Source organism: Eleutherodactylus coqui, chromosome 6 (assembly GCF_035609145.1).
Source record: "Eleutherodactylus coqui strain aEleCoq1 chromosome 6, aEleCoq1.hap1, whole genome shotgun sequence".
Lineage (NCBI taxonomy): Eukaryota > Metazoa > Chordata > Amphibia > Anura > Eleutherodactylidae > Eleutherodactylus > Eleutherodactylus coqui.
Genome location: NC_089842.1, coordinates 32,734,238 through 32,757,399, shown reverse-complemented (window position 1 = coordinate 32,757,399; position 23,162 = coordinate 32,734,238). Strand labels below are relative to the sequence as shown.

Genomic DNA, 23,162 nt, shown 5'->3' with positions numbered 1-23,162 from the left:
ATTAAAAAAAAAAACAATTCCTTAATTGTTGCTCCCGTTTTATAATCTACTTAATAGAATGTCCGTGTAGATTACAATACATTGGTCGCACTACCAACACTTTAAGTTCTAGACTAAACCAACATCGATTTAATATATCCATGGGTTACATGAAACATAGCGTTTCACGGCATTTTGCAATGGAACATCAAAAAAATCCCAAGGATTTGCGCATCACACCATTAGAACATATCCGCAATCATTCCTTTGCACAACTTAAAGCCAGAGAAATGTTCTGGATTTATAGAATGGATTCGTTGGTGCTGGTCGGGTTAAATGAGGTGTTGGAAAAAATATGAGAGATACAATATTGTATGAGAATATTAATTTGTATGAAGATAACAGTTGTTTTTAATCACCACTTGGTAGATAATAAGAGATTATGTAAATTATGATAGTAGTTCGGTATGTATATATTTTCCTTTTTCAGTATATTCATTAGTATATTTGTTAAGAAATTTTCCTTCATATTTATTCATATATTTATTGGTAAAAATAGGAATAATGCCATATTTATTATATATGCAGCATAAATATGGATATAGATATTTCATTAATTTTTAACCTTGAAATCTTATGAACAAAGTTTTAGAAAAATGTAGTTTAATAATATTCATTGATTCATTATACACAATGTAGGTACACTGCTATTTAGCATAGTTTTAATGTACTTCTCATTAGCCGGAGTCCGGATCTCAGCACGTACGGACACTGCTACGCAAATTGCGTAGCTTTATACGTAGCTGCGTAAATGGCATAACTCCACTGTATCGTCATACTCAATCACCCGACGCTTGATCAAAACGTCAGCGAGGGAGAGACTGGCGTCCCACTATGCAGACTCCGGACTCAGTCATCATGAAATGTAAGTAGCCCTATAAATAGTGATGTTTGTTTTAATTTGTCATGCTTGAAAAAGGCACTGATATTAGTGCCGAAACGCGTTGCAAGACTTTTTACATGTTATATATGTTTTTTATGTACAATTGTACAATTAAATATATTTTCCCTATTGTGGAGACTTTATAGTTTCCCTTATTGGATTGCAAAAAACCCCCGTAAAAGAGCGCAGGAGGATTTTTCTATTACAGCTGTATCTATTTTCTTCCCCATTTGTGTGGTGCAATATCCACTGGGGTTTTTCCTACTGCTGCATCTCCTCTTTTTGAGGATTCTTGGGGATTTTCCACAGGAAGAACATCTATAGTTCTACAGGTGACCGGGGATCATCGGTGCAAGCGGGTCATTCTCTCTGAGGTGGAGATCCCGCTTTGCACCAGATGAGTAAAAAAAACCCTTATTTTCCATTTCGGATCCCTGTGTGGTGGCGCGGATCTACTCTTTGAGATAGCTAGGAGCAGGGAAATTTTAAATTACCCTGGCAATCGGCGGCTTTTGCACATGCATCCGCCATCTTGGTGGTGGGTGCGTGCGTTGAAGCTTGGGTAAGGTCCACAGATAAATTCGGGGAAGTTAGGAATGTAATTTCTTCTCCCCCACGGATAAGATCTGTGAGGCGAGATGAAACTTAAACTTTTTCTCTTTTTTTTTTACATGTGACCAGGAACCGCATACAGCAGCTCCCAGCGACATCCCTCTGCTCTGGGTTACACATGTTAGTTGGAAGCCAGAGAGATTTTTCAATTTACCGGGCTGCCCGCCCTTCTGTATCCGATGTATGATGGCTGGTGCACATATGCAGATGGCTCTGTTGGGACTGGAAGGCCAGAATGCCGCAGAGGATGGGGGTAAGTACTTTCAGCTGCCCTGACGGATCCAATTCATCAGGGCAGCTGAATCTTTAACTTATTTTAACTTTAATTTGACTTTCATATGATCGCCGGCATTTACCGTCCCAGGCTGACAGCTCCAGGTTGTCAGCTACCTCCAGTAACTGGCAGCATGAAGCTGTCACGTCCAGAGCTTGCATGGTTTTAATCCCCACAGTGAGCATGTTTTTACTTCCCTGGGGATTAAAGCCAAGCAAGCTAGGACATAAAAAAGCAATTGGGTGGTCACTAAGGGGCTAAACTCCCTCACCCTCCCTTTTTTGACAGCTGCCATAGAAATCTACAGAAGCAGCCAGCCTATATTAGATGAAACATAGGGCAAGACTGCATATAAAATCGACCGCCAATGTCCCATTTTCGCTGGCGCAGTGTTTTTACGCGGCTAAAAATTGGCCATCTGAAAGAATGTTTTTTTTTAACGTGGTTAATTTAGCCGTGTAAGAATGTCCATGTGAATAAGGCCTTAAGGATTGCCATTAATTTGTCTTCTGCCTTCCATCCTCAGTCCAACCAGACTCTTGAGCAATACATCCGCTGTTTTATTTCCTATCTCTAGCATGATTGAGTGGACTACCTATCAACAGCAGAATTCGCCTACAACAACTACAAACATAACTCTACATCTCACAGTCCACTTTATGCTAACTTTGGCTTACATCCAGTATTTATTCCTGACCTTCCTTTTAATACTTCTATTCCTACTGTTACTTACAGACTAATAACATTGCAGGAAACCCAGAAGAATCTTTTGGAGATGCTACAAGAAGCCCAGGGAAACTATAAGAAGGCAGCAGATAAACATCGCTAAGCTCCTCCTACCTGTCAGGTTGATGACAAGGTTTGGTTATCTACTAAAAATTTTAAAATGCATGTACGATCTCCAAAGCAGGGTCAGAAATTCATAGGAACTTCTCAGATCACTGCAAAAATAAGCCAAGTTGTTTTCCGTTTAAAACTCCCTAAAAAACTGAAAATCCCTCCTGTGTTCCATTTATCGCTACTCAAACTATTTAAGGAGAACACCTTTCCTGGAAGAAGTTAGCTACCTTCTCTACCAGTAAATGTCCAAGGTGAAGAATATATTGTGGTCAGTGTAAGTTCTGGGAACCCCTAGTATATGACTGACATCTCATACATAATGTTACCTTTATAAATGAGCTCCTCCAGCACAGCTTTCAGGCCGCAGGAATCATGACTCCTCCGCAGAGCATGAAGACTAACCCACAGCGCTATCACAGCTTCTCTTCCTCCTTTGTAAATGTCCTGTAGTAAAGTCCGGGCAAAGGTTCTTCTATCATGTTCTAGACTCTTGTATTTCTAGAACACAAGAAGGATCACACATAAGGGTCATTCTACAGAGATCAATAGTACAAAGGGTTAATACACAGTAATATCATGTCAGTCTTCCTGAGAAAGATAAATGGTTGTGGAGAAAACCCTTCCTGAATCTACAAGCAATCACCCCCTTTTATACAATGCATCCAGGAAGTCCTCACACCCTCTCACTTTCTTACATGTTGTTTGGTCCTCTCCTTGTGTTCCCCATCATTCTGCACTCAGTGCCCATAATGACAAAAGGACAACAGAATGGAAAAGTCTTTGTAATTTTTTTTGTGTATATGATGAACTCCCATTTAGCATTGGTATCAGTATTCTCACCCCTGGACTCAGTACTTAGGTGAAGCCCCTATGGCAGTGATTCCAGCCTCCAGTCTTCTTGGGGATGATGCCACGGGGTTTGCACCCCATGATTTGTTTTTTTCTGCCCTCTGTCAGGTTAAATGGGGGCCGTCTGTGGACAGCCGTTTTCAGGTATCTCCAGAGATATTTCATTGGGTTCAGGGTTCTGGCCGGGTGACTCAAGGACATTCACAGAGTTCTCCCTAAGCCCCTCTGGTGTTGTTTTGGCTGGGGTCTAAGGGTCATTTTATTCTTGGAAGGTGACCCTTCTGTCCAGTCTGAGATCTCTTGTGCTCTGTATCAGGTTGTCAGTAACTCTGTACTTTGCTCCATTCAGCTTTCCCTCTACCCTGCCTCGTCTCCCCTCCCCCAGCATGATGCTCCACCTCCAGGGTTCACTGTAGGGATGAAATTGGGCAGGTGATGAGCGGCGCTTGGTTTCCACCCACCCACCTTGCCTTGTCTCCCCTCCCCCAGCATAGTGCTCCAATACCAGGCTTCACTGTAGGAATGGTATTGGGCAGGTGATGATCGACTGTCTGTTGTATCTAATCCTACCCTGTGTGATACGGTTTGCTGAGCCGCTGGTTATTTAATGTCTATATCCTGTAATATCATAGCACTCCAAAAAGATATCTAGTCTCCTCTTAAACACCTCTATTGATTTTGCCATCACCATGTCCTCCGGCAGAGAGTTCCACAGTCTCACTGCTCTAACAGTTAATAACCCCCTTCTATGTTGGTGATGAAACTCGCTTTCCTCAAGACATAGCGGATGCCCTCTTGTTACCATCGCAGTTCTGGGTATAAACAGATCATGGGAGAGATCCTTGTATTGTCCCTTAATGTATTCATACATAGTTATTTGACTGCCCCTTATCTTTTTTCCAGGTAAATAATCCCAATTTTGATAGCCTCTCTAGGTATTCCAGTCCTCCCATTCCATTTATGAATTTAGTTGCCCTTCTTTGAACTCCGTAAAGTACTGCAGCATCTTTCCTGAGCACCGGTGTCCAGAACTGTACACAGTATTCCATGTGAAGCCTGACAAGTGCCTTATATAGTAGAAGAATAATGTTCTTGTCCTTCGCCCCTATACCTCTTTTAATGCACCCCAAGACTATTTGCTTTGGCAGCAGCTGACTGGCATTAACTGCTCTAGTAAAGTTTACAGTCCACTAGTACCCCCAGGTCTTTTTCCTTATCACTTTTCCCTAGCAGTAGCCCATTTAGTGTATATTGGTGACATCTGTTTCTCCTGCCCATGTGCATAACTTACATTTATCAATATTGAACTTCATTTGCCATTTTTTGACCCAAGCCCCCAGCTTATCTAGGTTCATTTGCAGCAGTAATTTGTCCTCCTTTGTATTCATTATTTTGTATAATTTTGCATCATCTACAAATATTGATATTTGATATTCCTCTATCAGGTCGTTAATAAATATATTGAACAGAATGGGGCCTAATACTGAACCCTGTGGCACCCCACTAGCAACGGTGGCCCAATCAGAGTACAAACCATTTATTACCACCCTCTGCTTTATATCTCTGAGTCGGTTCTCTACCCAGCTGCAAAACTTTCGCCCAGACCGAGCTGCCTCATATTATCTTGGTATCATCAGAGCAGAGAATCTTGTTTCTCGCAGACTGAGGGTCCTTTAGATGCTTTTTGATAATCTCCAGATGGCTTCCTTGTGTCTGTTACTGAGGAGAGGTTTCTTTTATAGCCGCTCTGCCATAAAGCCCAGATTGGTGGAGGCTGCAGTATTGGTTTACCTTCTGGAATGTTCTCCTATCTGCACACAGGATCTTTGGAGCTAAGCCAGAGTGACCATTGAATTCCTAGTCATCTCTCTTACTGAGGCCCTTCTCCTCCTTATGAATTTTTATAAATGTTTTTATACTATTGCACAGAGCATGGGAAACAAACAAGGAGAATTGGAGCGCCTAACACGGGAAGAGAAATATGAGGTCATAGGCATCACGGAAACTTGGTGGAATGACACACATGATTGGAACACAAGGCTTGAAGGATACAACTTATTTATAAGAAACTGACCAAAAAAAAGGGGAGGAGGTGTTGTGTTGTATGTTAGGAAAACATTCATCTCCACAGAGATTAAAGCTTCAGAGCATGGGAGTTCTGTAGAAACTGTTTGGGTAAGAATACAAGGAGAGAACAACAGAAAGGACACCATTGTAGGCATTTATTATAGGCCGCCTGGACAAGCAGAAGATATTGATCAACTCTTTCTACATCAGATGGCCAAGCTTCCCAAAAAGCACAACATAGTGATCATGGGAGATTTTACCGATCCAGATATTTGTTGGGAATCTCTCTCAGGTAAAAGTAATGGATCCAACAATTCTTATCCACTCTTGCTGACAACTTTATCCAAAAGGTCAAAGAGAAAACAAGAGGATCTGCTATCTTGGACTTAATTCTTACCAACAGGGAGGAAATGGTTGTGGGAGTAAGGGTGGCTGGGACCTTAGGAGGCAGTGATCATGCTATCCTTGAATTTTGGATAAAAAGGGGAGGAAGACCTGCGAAAACTCAGACCTCAAGGTTAGATTTCAGAAAGGCAGATTTCAATGAACTCAGAAAAAGGGTAGGAAGAATCCAATAGCTGGATGTTCTTAAGGACAGAAATGCCCAAGAAGGTAGGTAAATATTGCAAAATGAGATTCTCAAAGCACAATTGTTAACAATAAACTTAAAATATAACCTTTATTCTTCAATAAACTAAAATGCGTGAAGGCCTTGTTATTTCATTTTTGATAAAACCTCTATTAAATTGTTTATCAGTCACAATTGGTTCTTGTTATCACTGCTGTAATTTCTGAGTGTATCTGTCACTGTTTAAATCTATCCCAGCTTTAGCCAATGATAGTGCTCTATGGCATTTGTAATTTCTGATACCCTCAAATATAGTTTCAGCGCTAGGTAGTGTGCACCGTAGCTTAGAAATAAACATGTATTCTGTGACCCCTATGATTTATAAAGGGGTCACCTATACCATCCACTGTAGGTTATTCGGGTGGTATTAATAACACATGCATATCGCCAGGTCTACAGAGAGGATAGACGATCTTTCTCGTATTCAGGCAACACTCTACCTATAGAGCCCAGCATATATACACATGGCTAATTAACAGCCAGTGCACTATCTGGTTCTGTAATGTGAACCAATTAGAATAATTATAAAACCGAAGGGAACAGTCAGTCTAGTTATGATGTACTGACTATCCTCAATTTTAATGGCAAAAAAACTGGCGCCTTAACTGCTCTTTTTTAGCAGTGAGCACAGGCACCGTAACCACTCACTCTGTTGTGCTTATTAAAGTGAAGTGGGTTGACAGAACCAATGTATATTTTATATTGCTAGTTCAGGTCAACCAACACCACTTATTTACTTCTAAGCACAAAGGGTAGACTAATTCTCGCACATACAGAGACTCCTTTTGATTATTAACAGGGTCTCATGTGTGCTTGCCCCCCCCCTTTCTTTTCACAGGGAAAAGGGGGATATTAGTCACCCACAATAACAGGGATGTATTAGAGTCAGATGGCCCAGTTTTAAAGTACCATCTATGGCAAGTTGACTCTAACTACTAACCCTGATACTACTCTATTAGCCCCATCAACGCGTTTCAACAGTTATATATGCATAACTGTATCATCAGGATGGTTTGTATGGGTATACGTGCAGACAGCCTGACGGCTGTGTTCAAATGAGCAGCATTGGTAAGTATGCCTCGGAGTGAGGCTTATATATCCAAGGCTCCGCCTCCCTTCCCAGGGGGCACGTTCCGGCCAGCCAATAGGCATGCTGTAAGTCCCCCGCTGTCATCCGGGTAGACGCGATGTACCGGCGTCTATGCGCATGCGCATTGGAGTCAGCAGAGCGGCGCCAACCATTGCCAACCACTGACACGGCGGACGCCGCGCTGCCTAGCAACCAAGCGCTGCGTGATGATGCAGGGTACGTGCCGGACATTCATTCTTCCTGGATGGGCATATTAATAGACGATCTTTACAAGGCCAAAGTATGCAGCGTTCTAGCACATCTTTAAATGCAGTTTTAGTATATAGGTACAATCTACACATGCTAATAGCATTATTCTCATGGGATATGTTTGAGTAAATTTGTTTAAATGCATGGTTAATTATCAGCAATACTGTATAAAGAGTAGTTATAAACATACCTCGTGATGCATATATAAGTGTTTATCTAATCATATGCAGTTATTGTAGATATTTAAAGATTGCTTATTACAGCATATCTCATGTTTTATCAGTATCATTTGTAATTTATACTCATTGTCACTCAGTGTTGGTACATGCTTATGCTGACATTTTATCCTTGCATGTGACATGTGACCTGGGTACTGTAAAGACTTCTGGATTAAGGATTTAGACAAATGCCACAAATAATAAGCTCTAATTGGAGAATTGTTATTGATAAATATCACTAACATACACAGTGCATATATAAGTGTTTATGTTATAAATATTTGAAGATTGCTTATTACAGCATATCTCATATTTTAGTATTATTTATCATTTATACTCCTTGTCTTTTATACTCCTTGTCGCTGAGTGTTGGTACATATTTATGCTGAGATTTTTTCTATTGCATGTGACATGTGACCTGTGTACAGTAGAGACTTCGGGATTTAGACAAATGCCGCAAATGATAAACTCTCGTTCAGACCTTTAGGTGCGCATGATTGAAGTCGATGAATCCATTTGGTTTCTTTTTGCATTAATTTCCTATCCAGGTTGCCCCTTCTACCATTTTCTCTGATGATCTCAATACCTTGGAATGTAACAGATTCTGGGTCGTTGTTATGTTTATCGCGTACGTGAATTGCAAGACTCGTCTTTTCACCACGGTTTATATTCCCGACATGTTCCAATACACGTCTTCTTAGTTGGCGGACGGTCTTGCCGATATAATCAAGCGGGCACGCACACGTAGCTTTATATACAACACCCGTGGATCTGCAATTAATGAAGTCCAGTATTCGGTATTGTCTGCCTGTTGATGAGCTTGTAAAATTAGCCCCACGTTGGATGTACTTGCAGGCTTTGCACCCCGCACAACGATAGGAGCCTTTAGGTAGATCAGATCCAAGCCAAGATATAGAATTAGTTCTGGGAGAAAATAGACTATGGACCAGTCTGTCTCTCAGATTGCGTCCACGTCTGTAGGTTATCAATGGCTTAATTGGAAGGTATTCCACAAGGTCTTTATCTCTCCTCAATATGTCCCAATATTTATTCAAGATCTGCCTTATTTCATGTGATCGGTTGTCATATGTGCCAATTAGACGGATTTTCGAGTCTCCATCGGTACGTTTTTTTGGGATAAGAAATTCTTGCCTACTATGTTCCTTGGCAAATTGATCCGCCACAGCTATCACCTCTTGTGGGTAACCCCTATCCGCAAATCTACGACTCATCTCTTTGGATTTGACTTCATAGTCCGTATCCGAAGTGCAATTGCGCCTGGTTCGAATGAATTGCCCCTTGGGGATCCCCTTTTTGAGGGATCTGGGATGATGACTTCCCCAGTGTAGTAGGGTGTTAGTGGCTGTTGATTTGCGGTAGATAGATGTTTGTAAGGAACCGTCGTCACATTTAGTTATGAGGAGATCCAGAAATGTTATATTTTGGGAATCAATTTCTGCCGTAAAAAATAATCCCAACTCGTTGTTGTTTAAGTGGGAGATGAACTTATGGAAATCTTCAACCTCACCGGTCCATAATATCAACACGTCGTCGATAAAACGGACCCAGAGTTCTACCGATGTAGTCCATCTCTCGTTTGTCTCAATGAACACGGAGGTTTCCTCCCACCAGCCCAGGTACAGGTTGGCATAACTGGGGGCACACGGGCTCCCCATAGCTGTACCCCTGAGCTGGTGGAAGTGCTTCCCCTCAAAGAGGAAGTGGTTCTTGGTGAGAACAAACGAGAGGAACCTAAGGAGCATGTTGTTATGTTCCTTCAGGTGTATATCCCTCTGATTGAGGTAGAACTCCACTGCCTTAATGCCCCCTGCGTGTGGAATGGAGCTGTAAAGCGCTTCTACGTCTAATGATGCAAGCTTTGTATTGGGTGCTAGAATTATCCCATCTAAACGCTTCAAGACATCCGTAGTATCCTTAATATACGCTGGAAGCGCTTCCACAAACGGCCTGAGGAGCATATCAACATAGGTGCTAATGCCTTGGGTTAGGCTATCATTTCCGGCAACAATAGGACGACCTTTCAGTGGATTTAGACCCTTATGGATTTTGGGTAGGCTGTAAAAGGTCGCTACCTGAGGAGTCGGCGAGTACAGATAAGAGAACTCTTTGTCATCTATTAGTCCATTTTCTTTAGCCTCTAACAGGATTAGTTTCAATTCCTGTAGAGCGGAATCAGTCGGGTCATAGGCTAGGACTTCATAGTTTCCTTTATCCTCCAAAATTCTGAGGCACATTTTCCTATACATATCCCGATTCATTAGCACTATGTTGCCCCCCTTATCGGAGGGCTTGATGATAAGGTCAGTTTCTTTTTCAATCGCTAATAGTGCTCTTATTTCTTCTGGCGTTAAGTTTTGGTGGCCAAATTTCTTTTTCTTAGATAGTTTATCTAGTTCTTCATTCACCATACTTTCGAATATTTCGATGTATGGTGACTCCCCTGAAGTTGGCCAGCTAGTACTCTTAGGTTTCAGGTTGGTAAACGGACCTTTATATGGATCTTTATTATTCTCACTTTCGAGAGATTCTAGTATCTCAATGGCTTCTAGGTCACTTCTATCTATTCCAAAGTCATTGCATTTTTTCCTTTCAGCAATGGCAAAGTGTTTTTTCCACCTTAACTTACGTAGAAACAGCGCCACATCTTTGGTCCATTCAAATGAATCGAATTTATTCGTCGGAATAAATGACAGTCCCTTTTTAATTACTGTCTCTTCATGTTTTGTAAGAGTTCTCGATGACAAATTAATTATCTGTAATTGATTCTCGCCATCATTCCCGGCAGCATCCTTTTCTTGGCCTAATGATGGTGTACCTGTGCCTGATATATTTGTGGCGTATCGATCATTGCTCGATTCCTTGTCATATAATGTGTGATTGGCTGTCCTAAAAAATGGTCCTCATTGGAGCTACCCCTGCCTCTACCTCTACCTTTGGATTTATTCTTATAACCCCCTCTTCCTCTCCCTTTTCCTATATAGCCGGGTCTTCGAGTGGATTCATTTGTAGAGTAGTCACTTTCGGACGAACTTATTTCCGTTTCAGTGTGTTGTCTCGTTTCATACACCCTATTCTCAGAGAAGTCCCTCAGGTCTCTCTGATACTGATGATGTTTCCGCTCCTTCAAATACACTGTATATTTTTCAATAGTTAATTTTAGTGTATTCTCCCTTTTCTCGTAATCTGATTCATCGGCAAATTTTTTCCCTTCCTTTATAAGTTCCTCCAGTGTCCTACTCGACTTTTCTAAATTAACACGCTCTTCCTCTAATAACAAATTCATGAGCCTCAGGGAGCTATCAGTAGACTCCTTCTCCCATTTACCCATGAATTCTGTTGTTCTTAATTTAGGGGGTGGCATGAGATGGACCCTCAGTCCGCGGGGTACAATCTTATTATCCAAATATGTAGAGAGTGCCTGTACCTCCCACCAGGTCTTCACGAATTCCTTGTAAGCTTTTGTAATATTACGAAACGCATGATTTATAGATGTGCTGTGCAGTTGAGTGCTCATGTCTTTGTCAGAAAAGACCGTCTTTGCCTCCATCAGCCAAGAGGCCGTATTGATGCTCCCTGAAAGGAAGCCTGCCATAATACTAATATAATTGATCACCGAGACAGAATAAATTCCCTAAGAAAAATGTGACCCTATCACCGAGGGAACAATAAACTTAAAATATAACCTTTATTCTTCAATAAACTAAAATGCGTGAAGGCCTTGTTATTTCATTTTTGATAAAACCTCTATTAAATTGTTTATCAGTCACAATTGGTTCTTGTTATCACTGCTGTAATTTCTGAGTGTATCTGTCACTGTTTAAATCTATCCCAGCTTTAGCCAATGATAGTGCTCTATGGCATTTGTAATTTCTGATACCCTCAAATATAGTTTCAGCGCTAGGTAGTGTGCACCGTAGCTTAGAAATAAACATGTATTCTGTGACCCCTATGATTTATAAAGGGGTCACCTATACCATCCACTGTAGGTTATTCGGGTGGTATTAATAACACATGCATATCGCCAGGTCTACAGAGAGGATAGACGATCTTTCTCGTATTCAGGCAACACTCTACCTATAGAGCCCAGCATATATACACATGGCTAATTAACAGCCAGTGCACTATCTGGTTCTGTAATGTGAACCAATTAGAATAATTATAAAACCGAAGGGAACAGTCAGTCTAGTTATGATGTACTGACTATCCTCAATTTTAATGGCAAAAAAACTGGCGCCTTAACTGCTCTTTTTTAGCAGTGAGCACAGGCACTTTAACAGAGTGAGTGGTTACGGTGCCTGTGCTCACTGCTAAAAAAGAGCAGTTAAGGCGCCAGTTTTTTTGCCATTAAAATTGAGGATAGTCAGTACATCATAACTAGACTGACTGTTCCCTTCGGTTTTATAATTATTCTAATTGGTTCACATTACAGAACCAGATAGTGCACTGGCTGTTAATTAGCCATGTGTATATATGCTGGGCTCTATAGGTAGAGTGTTGCCTGAATACGAGAAAGATCGTCTATCCTCTCTGTAGACCTGGCGATATGCATGTGTTATTAATACCACCCGAATAACCTACAGTGGATGGTATAGGTGACCCCTTTATAAATCATAGGGGTCACAGAATACATGTTTATTTCTAAGCTACGGTGCACACTACCTAGCGCTGAAACTATATTTGAGGGTATCAGAAATTACAAATGCCATAGAGCACTATCATTGGCTAAAGCTGGGATAGATTTAAACAGTGACAGATACACTCAGAAATTACAGCAGTGATAACAAGAACCAATTGTGACTGATAAACAATTTAATAGAGGTTTTATCAAAAATGAAATAACAAGGCCTTCACGCATTTTAGTTTATTGAAGAATAAAGGTTATATTTTAAGTTTATTGTTCCCTCGGTGATAGGGTCACATTTTTCTTAGGGAATTTATTCTGTCTCGGTGATCAATTATATTAGTATTATGGCAGGCTTCCTTTCAGGGAGCATCAATACGGCCTCTTGGCTGATGGAGGCAAAGACGGTCTTTTCTGACAAAGACATGAGCACTCAACTGCACAGCACATCTATAAATCATGCGTTTCGTAATATTACAAAAGCTTACAAGGAATTCGTGAAGACCTGGTGGGAGGTACAGGCACTCTCTACATATTTGGATAATAAGATTGTACCCCGCGGACTGAGGGTCCATCTCATGCCACCCCCTAAATTAAGAACAACAGAATTCATGGGTAAATGGGAGAAGGAGTCTACTGATAGCTCCCTGAGGCTCATGAATTTGTTATTAGAGGAAGAGCGTGTTAATTTAGAAAAGTCGAGTAGGACACTGGAGGAACTTATAAAGGAAGGGAAAAAATTTGCCGATGAATCAGATTACGAGAAAAGGGAGAATACACTAAAATTAACTATTGAAAAATATACAGTGTATTTGAAGGAGCGGAAACATCATCAGTATCAGAGAGACCTGAGGGACTTCTCTGAGAATAGGGTGTATGAAACGAGACAACACACTGAAACGGAAATAAGTTCGTCCGAAAGTGACTACTCTACAAATGAATCCACTCGAAGACCCGGCTATATAGGAAAAGGGAGAGGAAGAGGGGGTTATAAGAATAAATCCAAAGGTAGAGGTAGAGGCAGGGGTAGCTCCAATGAGGACCATTTTTTAGGACAGCCAATCACACATTATATGACAAGGAATCGAGCAATGATCGATACGCCACAAATATATCAGGCACAGGTACACCATCATTAGGCCAAGAAAAGGATGCTGCCGGGAATGATGGCGAGAATCAATTACAGATAATTAATTTGTCATCGAGAACTCTTACAAAACATGAAGAGACAGTAATTAAAAAGGGACTGTCATTTATTCCGACGAATAAATTCGATTCATTTGAATGGACCAAAGATGTGGCGCTGTTTCTACGTAAGTTAAGGTGGAAAAAACACTTTGCCATTGCTGAAAGGAAAAAATGCAATGACTTTGGAATAGATAGAAGTGACCTAGAAGCCATTGAGATACTAGAATCTCTCGAAAGTGAGAATAATAAAGATCCATATAAAGGTCCGTTTACCAACCTGAAACCTAAGAGTACTAGCTGGCCAACTTCAGGGGAGTCACCATACATCGAAATATTCGAAAGTATGGTGAATGAAGAACTAGATAAACTATCTAAGAAAAAGAAATTTGGCCACCAAAACTTAACGCCAGAAGAAATAAGAGCACTATTAGCGATTGAAAAAGAAACTGACCTTATCATCAAGCCCTCCGATAAGGGGGGCAACATAGTGCTAATGAATCGGGATATGTATAGGAAAATGTGCCTCAGAATTTTGGAGGATAAAGGAAACTATGAAGTCCTAGCCTATGACCCGACTGATTCCGCTCTACAGGAATTGAAACTAATCCTGTTAGAGGCTAAAGAAAATGGACTAATAGATGACAAAGAGTTCTCTTATCTGTACTCGCCGACTCCTCAGGTAGCGACCTTTTACAGCCTACCCAAAATCCATAAGGGTCTAAATCCACTGAAAGGTCGTCCTATTGTTGCCGGAAATGATAGCCTAACCCAAGGCATTAGCACCTATGTTGATATGCTCCTCAGGCCGTTTGTGGAAGCGCTTCCAGCGTATATTAAGGATACTACGGATGTCTTGAAGCGTTTAGATGGGATAATTCTAGCACCCAATACAAAGCTTGCATCATTAGACGTAGAAGCGCTTTACAGCTCCATTCCACACGCAGGGGGCATTAAGGCAGTGGAGTTCTACCTCAATCAGAGGGATATACACCTGAAGGAACATAACAACATGCTCCTTAGGTTCCTCTCGTTTGTTCTCACCAAGAACCACTTCCTCTTTGAGGGGAAGCACTTCCACCAGCTCAGGGGTACAGCTATGGGGAGCCCGTGTGCCCCCAGTTATGCCAACCTGTACCTGGGCTGGTGGGAGGAAACCTCCGTGTTCATTGAGACAAACGAGAGATGGACTACATCGGTAGAACTCTGGGTCCGTTTTATCGACGACGTGTTGATATTATGGACCGGTGAGGTTGAAGATTTCCATAAGTTCATCTCCCACTTAAACAACAACGAGTTGGGATTATTTTTTACGGCAGAAATTGATTCCCAAAATATAACATTTCTGGATCTCCTCATAACTAAATGTGACGACGGTTCCTTACAAACATCTATCTACCGCAAATCAACAGCCACTAACACCCTACTACACTGGGGAAGTCATCATCCCAGATCCCTCAAAAAGGGGATCCCCAAGGGGCAATTCATTCGAACCAGGCGCAATTGCACTTCGGATACGGACTATGAAGTCAAATCCAAAGAGATGAGTCGTAGATTTGCGGATAGGGGTTACCCACAAGAGGTGATAGCTGTGGCGGATCAATTTGCCAAGGAACATAGTAGGCAAGAATTTCTTATCCCAAAAAAACGTACCGATGGAGACTCGAAAATCCGTCTAATTGGCACATATGACAACCGATCACATGAAATAAGGCAGATCTTGAATAAATATTGGGACATATTGAGGAGAGATAAAGACCTTGTGGAATACCTTCCAATTAAGCCATTGATAACCTACAGACGTGGACGCAATCTGAGAGACAGACTGGTCCATAGTCTATTTTCTCCCAGAACTAATTCTATATCTTGGCTTGGATCTGATCTACCTAAAGGCTCCTATCGTTGTGCGGGGTGCAAAGCCTGCAAGTACATCCAACGTGGGGCTAATTTTACAAGCTCATCAACAGGCAGACAATACCGAATACTGGACTTCATTAATTGCAGATCCACGGGTGTTGTATATAAAGCTACGTGTGCGTGCCCGCTTGATTATATCGGCAAGACCGTCCGCCAACTAAGAAGACGTGTATTGGAACATGTCGGGAATATAAACCGTGGTGAAAAGACGAGTCTTGCAATTCACGTACGCGATAAACATAACAACGACCCAGAATCTGTTACATTCCAAGGTATTGAGATCATCAGAGAAAATGGTAGAAGGGGCAACCTGGATAGGAAATTAATGCAAAAAGAAACCAAATGGATTCATCGACTTCAATCATGCGCACCTAAAGGTCTGAACGAGAGTTTATCATTTGCGGCATTTGTCTAAATCCCGAAGTCTCTACTGTACACAGGTCACATGTCACATGCAATAGAAAAAATCTCAGCATAAATATGTACCAACACTCAGCGACAAGGAGTATAAAAGACAAGGAGTATAAATGATAAATAATACTAAAATATGAGATATGCTGTAATAAGCAATCTTCAAATATTTATAACATAAACACTTATATATGCACTGTGTATGTTAGTGATATTTATCAATAACAATTCTCCAATTAGAGCTTATTATTTGTGGCATTTGTCTAAATCCTTAATCCAGAAGTCTTTACAGTACCCAGGTCACATGTCACATGCAAGGATAAAATGTCAGCATAAGCATGTACCAACACTGAGTGACAATGAGTATAAATTACAAATGATACTGATAAAACATGAGATATGCTGTAATAAGCAATCTTTAAATATCTACAATAACTGCATATGATTAGATAAACACTTATATATGCATCACGAGGTATGTTTATAACTACTCTTTATACAGTATTGCTGATAATTAACCATGCATTTAAACAAATTTACTCAAACATATCCCATGAGAATAATGCTATTAGCATGTGTAGATTGTACCTATATACTAAAACTGCATTTAAAGATGTGCTAGAACGCTGCATACTTTGGCCTTGTAAAGATCGTCTATTAATATGCCCATCCAGGAAGAATGAATGTCCGGCACGTACCCTGCATCATCACGCAGCGCTTGGTTGCTAGGCAGCGCGGCGTCCGCCGTGTCAGTGGTTGGCAATGGTTGGCGCCGCTCTGCTGACTCCAATGCGCATGCGCATAGACGCCGGTACATCGCGTCTACCCGGATGACAGCGGGGGACTTACAGCATGCCTATTGGCTGGCCGGAACGTGCCCCCTGGGAAGGGAGGCGGAGCCTTGGATATATAAGCCTCACTCCGAGGCATACTTACCAATGCTGCTCATTTGAACACAGCCGTCAGGCTGTCTGCACGTATACCCATACAAACCATCCTGATGATACAGTTATGCATATATAACTGTTGAAACGCGTTGATGGGGCTAATAGAGTAGTATCAGGGTTAGTAGTTAGAGTCAACTTGCCATAGATGGTACTTTAAAACTGGGCCATCTGACTCTAATACATCCCTGTTATTGTGGGTGACTAATATCCCCCTTTTCCCTGTGAAAAGAAAGGGGGGGGGCAAGCACACATGAGACCCTGTTAATAATCAAAAGGAGTCTCTGTATGTGCGAGAATTAGTCTACCCTTTGTGCTTAGAAGTAAATAAGTGGTGTTGGTTGACCTGAACTAGCAATATAAAATATACATTGGTTCTGTCAACCCACTTCACTTTAATAAGCACAACAGAGTGAGTGGTTACGGTGCCTGTGCTCACTGCTAAAAAAGAGCAGTTAAGGCGCCAGTTTTTTTGCCATTAAAATTGAGGATAGTCAGTACATCATAACTAGACTGACTGTTCCCTTCGGTTTTATAATTATTCTAATTGGTTCACATTACAGAACCAGATAGTGCACTGGCTGTTAATTAGCCATGTGTATATATGCTGGGCTCTATAGGTAGAGTGTTGCCTGAATACGAGAAAGATCGTCTATCCTCTCTGTAGACCTGGCGATATGCATGTGTTATTAATACCACCCGAATAACCTACAGTGGATGGTATAGGTGACCCCTTTATAAATCATAGGGGTCACAGAATACATGTTTATTTCTAAGCTACGGTGCACACTACCTAGCGCTGAAACTATATTTGAGGGTATCAGAAATTACAAATGCAATAGAGCACTATCATTGGCTAAAGCTGGGATAGATTTAAACAGTGACAGATACACTCAGAAATTACAGCAGTGATAACAAGAACCAATTGTGACTGATAAACAATTTAATAGAGGTTTTATCAAAAATGAAATAACAAGGCCTTCACGCATTTTAGTTTATTGAAGAATAAAGGTTATATTTTAAGTTTATTGTTCCCTCGGTGATAGGGTCACATTTTTCTTAGGGAATTTATTCTGTCTCGGTGATCAACCACAATTGTTAACAATCCCTAAAAGAAGGAAGAATGGGAAGCATTTAAAGAAACCAGGATGGATGAATGCAGAACTTGCACACATGTTACAAACAAAGAAAAATAGGTTTATCAAATGGAAAGAGGGGAACATATCTAAAGAAGAACATAATGCTGTCTGCAGAAACTGTAGGGCAAGTGTCAGAAAAGCTAAAGCTAATAATGAATTGAGGCTTGCAACAGGGACCAAAAGCAATACAAAAGTATTTGGGGGGTATGTCAAAAGCAAAAGAAAAGTCAAAGATGTTATAGGATGCTTGCTTGATGAAAATGGTGGTGAATTGGTTAAGAATGATGCTGAGAAGGCAGAACTTTTAAATTCTTGTTTTGTCTCAGAAAGCAGATGGAACATCAACCGATCTTCCCTGTGCTATTGGGGGAATAAAAGAATGCAGGCTGTCTGTAAGCAGAGAGATGGTAAGGGAACACTTAGCTAACTTAAATTAATTCAAGTCTCAAAGTCCAGATGAATTACGTCCTAGGATACTAAAGGAAGCAGCAGAGGTAATTGCTGAACCACTCGCTATAATTTTTGAAAATTCCTAGAGAACAGGAGAAGTCCCAGAAGAATAGAAAAGGGCAAATGTTGTCCCTATCTTCAAGAAAGAAGGTGGAAAACTACAGGCCCGTGAGCCTGACTTCTATACCGGAAAAGATCTTTGAACAAATTATTAAACAGCATATATGCAAGTACTTGGATGGAAATGGAGTAATTGACCAGAGCCAGCATGGGTTTGTAACAAACAAGTCATGCCAGACTAATCTAATTTCCTTCTATGATAGGATTACTTTTTTTTTTCTCATTCTTTATTTTATTCATATAGTTGGATACGGAAAGAAGATCAACTGTTTGTTACATACAATTATTATGCCAAGTTATAGTTGAACAGTGCTTTACAACAAAATTTTTTCCAAATATTAAGGGGAGGGAGGGGGCTAGGGTAGAAGAGGGAAGGTTGCGGGGGAAGGGGGGAGAGAAGCATCTTTTGTGTTTATGTCTGACTGCGCAACACTCGTAGAAGCATTTATGTCAGGTTCAAGTATTTGTTGTCCTTAAGAGGAGAGGATTGCGCTTCACAATTTTGGGCTACTCTGATGTGTGTGAGGTTAGGATCTTGTTCAGTTATGGATTTAATTAGGTAGTGTAGGAGAATTTCCTGGCCAGTTCTCCCACGTTTTCTGGAATTGTTCGTGTGTCCTACTTGACCAGCTTGTTAGCTCTTCAAATCTACGGATTTTGTTGACCTTAGTTATCCATTGCTCGAAGGTTGGAGCCTGTGGTTTGAGCCATGCCAGAGATATTAGGGTTTTAGCTGCCGTGATAAGGTGTGTAGTTAAATTTAATTTAGAGGGTCTGTAATCTTCTGATGGTTTAGCTAGAAATATGTGCTCTGCATGAAGATTAAAGGAGCTGTTGGTTACTTCTTTTATTTTAGTTTTAATCTGGTTCCAGAAAGGTCTTATTAAAGGGCAGGACCACCAGATGTGTACTAGTGAGCCTATGTGTTCATTGCATCGCCAGCATTTGTTGGAGTTTGTGAGTTTATAGGCATAGAGCCATTCTGGTGTTTTGTATCAACGTGTTATTAGTTTGTAATGGTTTTCTTGTATTTTGATGCACCTGGAGTAGCCGTGCGAGCTGCTCAGGATTGATTTCACTTCTTTGTCTGACAACTGTATCTTAAGCTCCATTTCCCAGGATCTAATGAATGTAGGTCTTGTTGTGTCTTGACATGTGACAATTTTTTTCTTGAGGAGTGCGAGTTTCCTACTAATGGTACTTTGTGCTGTCACTATTCGCTCGAGTTCGGTTAAGAGGCGAGAGGATGGAAACGTTTTATTGAAGTTGTCTATGGTTTTGGATAAGTGTAGAGTTTGCAGATAGTTGAGACGGGGGCATTGTGTTTGTGTTAATAGTGTTTCGGTGAGCTGTGTGCCTTTGTTAGCACGATGCGACCAGAGGTCTGCTATAGTAAGTTTATTGAGGGTAGACCACATCTGTTCTGTATGTTTATCCAGCTCAGTTTCTAGATACTCAGATATAAACGACAGAGGTGCTAAGGGGAATGGATGTGGGGCTAGGTCCTCTTGCAAGGAGTCCCAGGTTTCACATGCACCTCTTAGCAGAGGGTCATATGAGGTCGTTTTGTAGTTTTTGCGTAGGAGATGCCATAAGTCTTTTAGGAATGTTGTTCCATGGGATTCCTGCGCTAGCGCACTTACAAATTAGGCTTTTTGAGGGTTTTACTAGTTCTAACCATCTGTTTAATTGGATTGCTTTGTAGTATTGTGCCATGTCAGGTAGATTAATGCCTCCTTTCTCCCTTCTCTGGACCAGCAGTCCATGAGATAACCTGGGTCTTCTGTTGTTCCAAAGGAATCTAGAGAAAATTGATTTTATGTTTTTAAAGAGAAAATTTGGTAGAGAGATCGGTATCATTTGCAGCTTATATAGAATCTTTGGAACAATGTATGTTTGGATCAGGTTTTTCCTGCCGAACCAGGTGAGAAAGGGCAAGTCATATGTTCGTAGGAGTGCTGTTATTTCTTCTAAGAGGGGAATGAAGTTTTTATTATATAGGTTCTCAAGCTTTTTTGTAATTAGGATCCCCAGGTATTCTATGTGGGTTTCAGTCCAGCTAAAGGGGGAGAATGTTTTGAGTTTTTCCACAGCTGGTGGTGGCAGGGTAATATTTAATACAGTAGACTTGGAGATGTTGACTTTAAAATTTGAGAATGAACCATATGTTTGTAGTATTTTGTTGATTTTGTCAAGACTCTTCTCTGGGTTTGTTAAGATGAAGAGTATGGCATCTGCAAATGCTACTGATTTAATTGAATGGTGGTTCAGCTCTATTCCCTTTATTTCATTGGTCTGTCTGACCATTTGTAGTAGTATCTCTAAAGAGAGAATAAAGAGGGTGGGGGAGAGGGGGCAGCCCTGTCTTGTGCCGCTGGTAATTGTGAAGGGCGGGGAGAATATTTTGTTAATTTTTATTTTCGCATGCGGGTTTGAATATAATGTAAATATGGCTTGGGTTAGTGTGGGTGGAAATTTAAATCTATCAAGTACAGCTTGCATGAAGGACCAATAAACCCTATCAAATGCTTTTCCAGCATCTATACCTAGAAATATAAGTGGGATTTTTTTGTTTTGGGCGTATCTTATTATATGCAGGAGGCGGAGCGAATTATCTTTTCCCTCTCGGCCTGCACCAATCAAGATTGTTCCTCGTTAATTAAATTTGGGATGACTTTGTTAATTCTTCTGGATAGTAATTTGGCCCACAGTTTGATGTCTAGATTTAAAAGAGATATGGGCCTGTAGCTGCCGTACTGGAGGGGATCTTTTCCCTCTTTATGTATGAGTGTGATGAAGGCTTCTTGAGCCTGTTTTGGCAATTGTGCCCCCTTCAGTAGGGCGTTGAATGAAGTGACTAATTGTGGTAGAATTATTATTTGGAATTTTTTGTAGTAGGCCAGAGGGAAACCATCGGGGCCGGGACTTTTGTGTAACGGGAAGCTGTTTAAGACTATTGTTAGTTCTTCTAGTGATATAGGTTTTAATAACTCGGTGGCCTCATCATGGTTCAGGCAAGGGAGAGCTAGAGATGAGAGCAAGTCTTCAGTTTTTTTCTTTTTGTCGTCGCTTTTGTGGTTATCTGATTTATTCAAATTGTATAAATCTGTATAGAATTCCTGAAAAATCTGTGCTATTTTAGTGGAGCTGTGATGTATGTCCCCTGCCCGGTCTACGATGCTATGAATATTTGTTTTGCTTCTAGTTTTTTTAATTAATGAGGTCATTAATCTACCTCCTTTATTGCCGTGCGAATAGAGTTGGTGTTTGAAATAAAGTAAGGATTTTGCAAACTTATTATTTAGTATGTCTCAGTTTTTCTCTGAGCTCTGTCAGTTTAGTTAGGGCCTCTTGTGCCTTTTTTGTTTTGTTAGCTGTTCTAGGGTTGAGATTTGCCATCAATGTCATCAATTTCTTTTTGATTACGTTTTTTCTGAGCTGCTCCCATGGTTATGAAAAGGCCTCTGATGTATGCCTTGCGGGTCTGCCAGACCAATGGCTGTTTTTCTGGGGTCATGATTAGAGATGAGCGAGCACCAAAATGCTCGGGTGCTCGTTACTCGGGACAAACTTTTCGCGATGCTCGAGGGTTCGTTTTGAGTAACGAACCCCATTGAAGTCAATGGGCGACCCGAGCATTTTTGTATATCGCCGATGCTCGCTAAGGTTTTCGTTTGTGAAAATCTGGGCAATTCAAGAAAGTGATGAACGACACAGCAACAGATAGGGAAGGCGAGGGGCTACATGTTGGGCTGCATCTCAAGTTCCCAGGTCCCACTATTAAGCCAAAATAGCGGCAAGAGTGCCCCCCCCCCGCACTGTCAGCATAAAGATCGTTCTCCTCTGCCATAGCTGTAACAGCTGTGGCAGAGAAGAACGATGTTTGCCCATTGAATTCAATGGAGCCGGCAATACAGCAGGTTCCACTGAAAGCAATGGGCTGCCGGCGATTGCGGGATGAATTGTCGGGAAGGGCTTAAATATATAAGCCCTTCCCTGCAATTTATCCAGAAATGTGTTACAATAAAAATATACACCGGTGTATAAGGTGACGGGGCGTAAAAGATGACCCCCCAACTGTCACCTTATACGCCGGGAATACAGTGGAGCAAAGAATAAAAATCATTACTCACTTCCACGGGCGTTCTGCGGTGCTCCTGCAGGCTGTCGCTCCCTCCTGGTCCCCGGCAGAGCATTGCTTTCTGGACGCAGTGGTTGAATCCCCGCCTCCAGAAACACACGTGCCTTCAGCCAATCACAGCCATTCAATGACATCATTGTCATTGGCTGTGATTGGCTGAAGGCACGTGTGTTTCTGGAGGCGGGGATTTAAAGCCCTTCGTAGAGAAAGCAATGCTCTGCCGGGGACCAGGAGGGAGCGACAGCCTGCAGCAGCACCGCAGAACGCCCGTGGAAGTGAGTAATGATTTTTATTCTTTGCTCCACTGTATTCCCGGCGTATAAGGTGACAGTTGGGGGGTCGTCTTATACGCCCCGTCGCCTTATACGCCGGTATATATTTTTATTGTAACACATTTCTGGATGAATTGCAGGGAAGGGCTTATATATTTAAGCCCTTCCCGACAATTCATCCCGCGATCGCCG

At 41.3% G+C, this 23,162-nt stretch overlaps 2 protein-coding genes across 2 annotated transcripts in view; both read right to left on the bottom strand.

The window, feature by feature from the left end:
• LOC136632018 (NACHT, LRR and PYD domains-containing protein 3-like) overlaps positions 1–23,162 on the bottom strand; it is a 1,080,175-nt gene that overhangs the window by 988,358 nt on the left and 68,655 nt on the right. The window lies entirely within an intron of this gene.
• LOC136632017 (NACHT, LRR and PYD domains-containing protein 12-like) overlaps positions 1–23,162 on the bottom strand; it is a 242,528-nt gene that overhangs the window by 206,616 nt on the left and 12,750 nt on the right. The window contains exon 3 of the mRNA XM_066606553.1: positions 2,975–3,146. Within this exon, the coding sequence (XP_066462650.1) occupies positions 2,975–3,146 (172 nt within the window). The remainder of the gene's footprint in view (positions 1–2,974; positions 3,147–23,162) is intronic.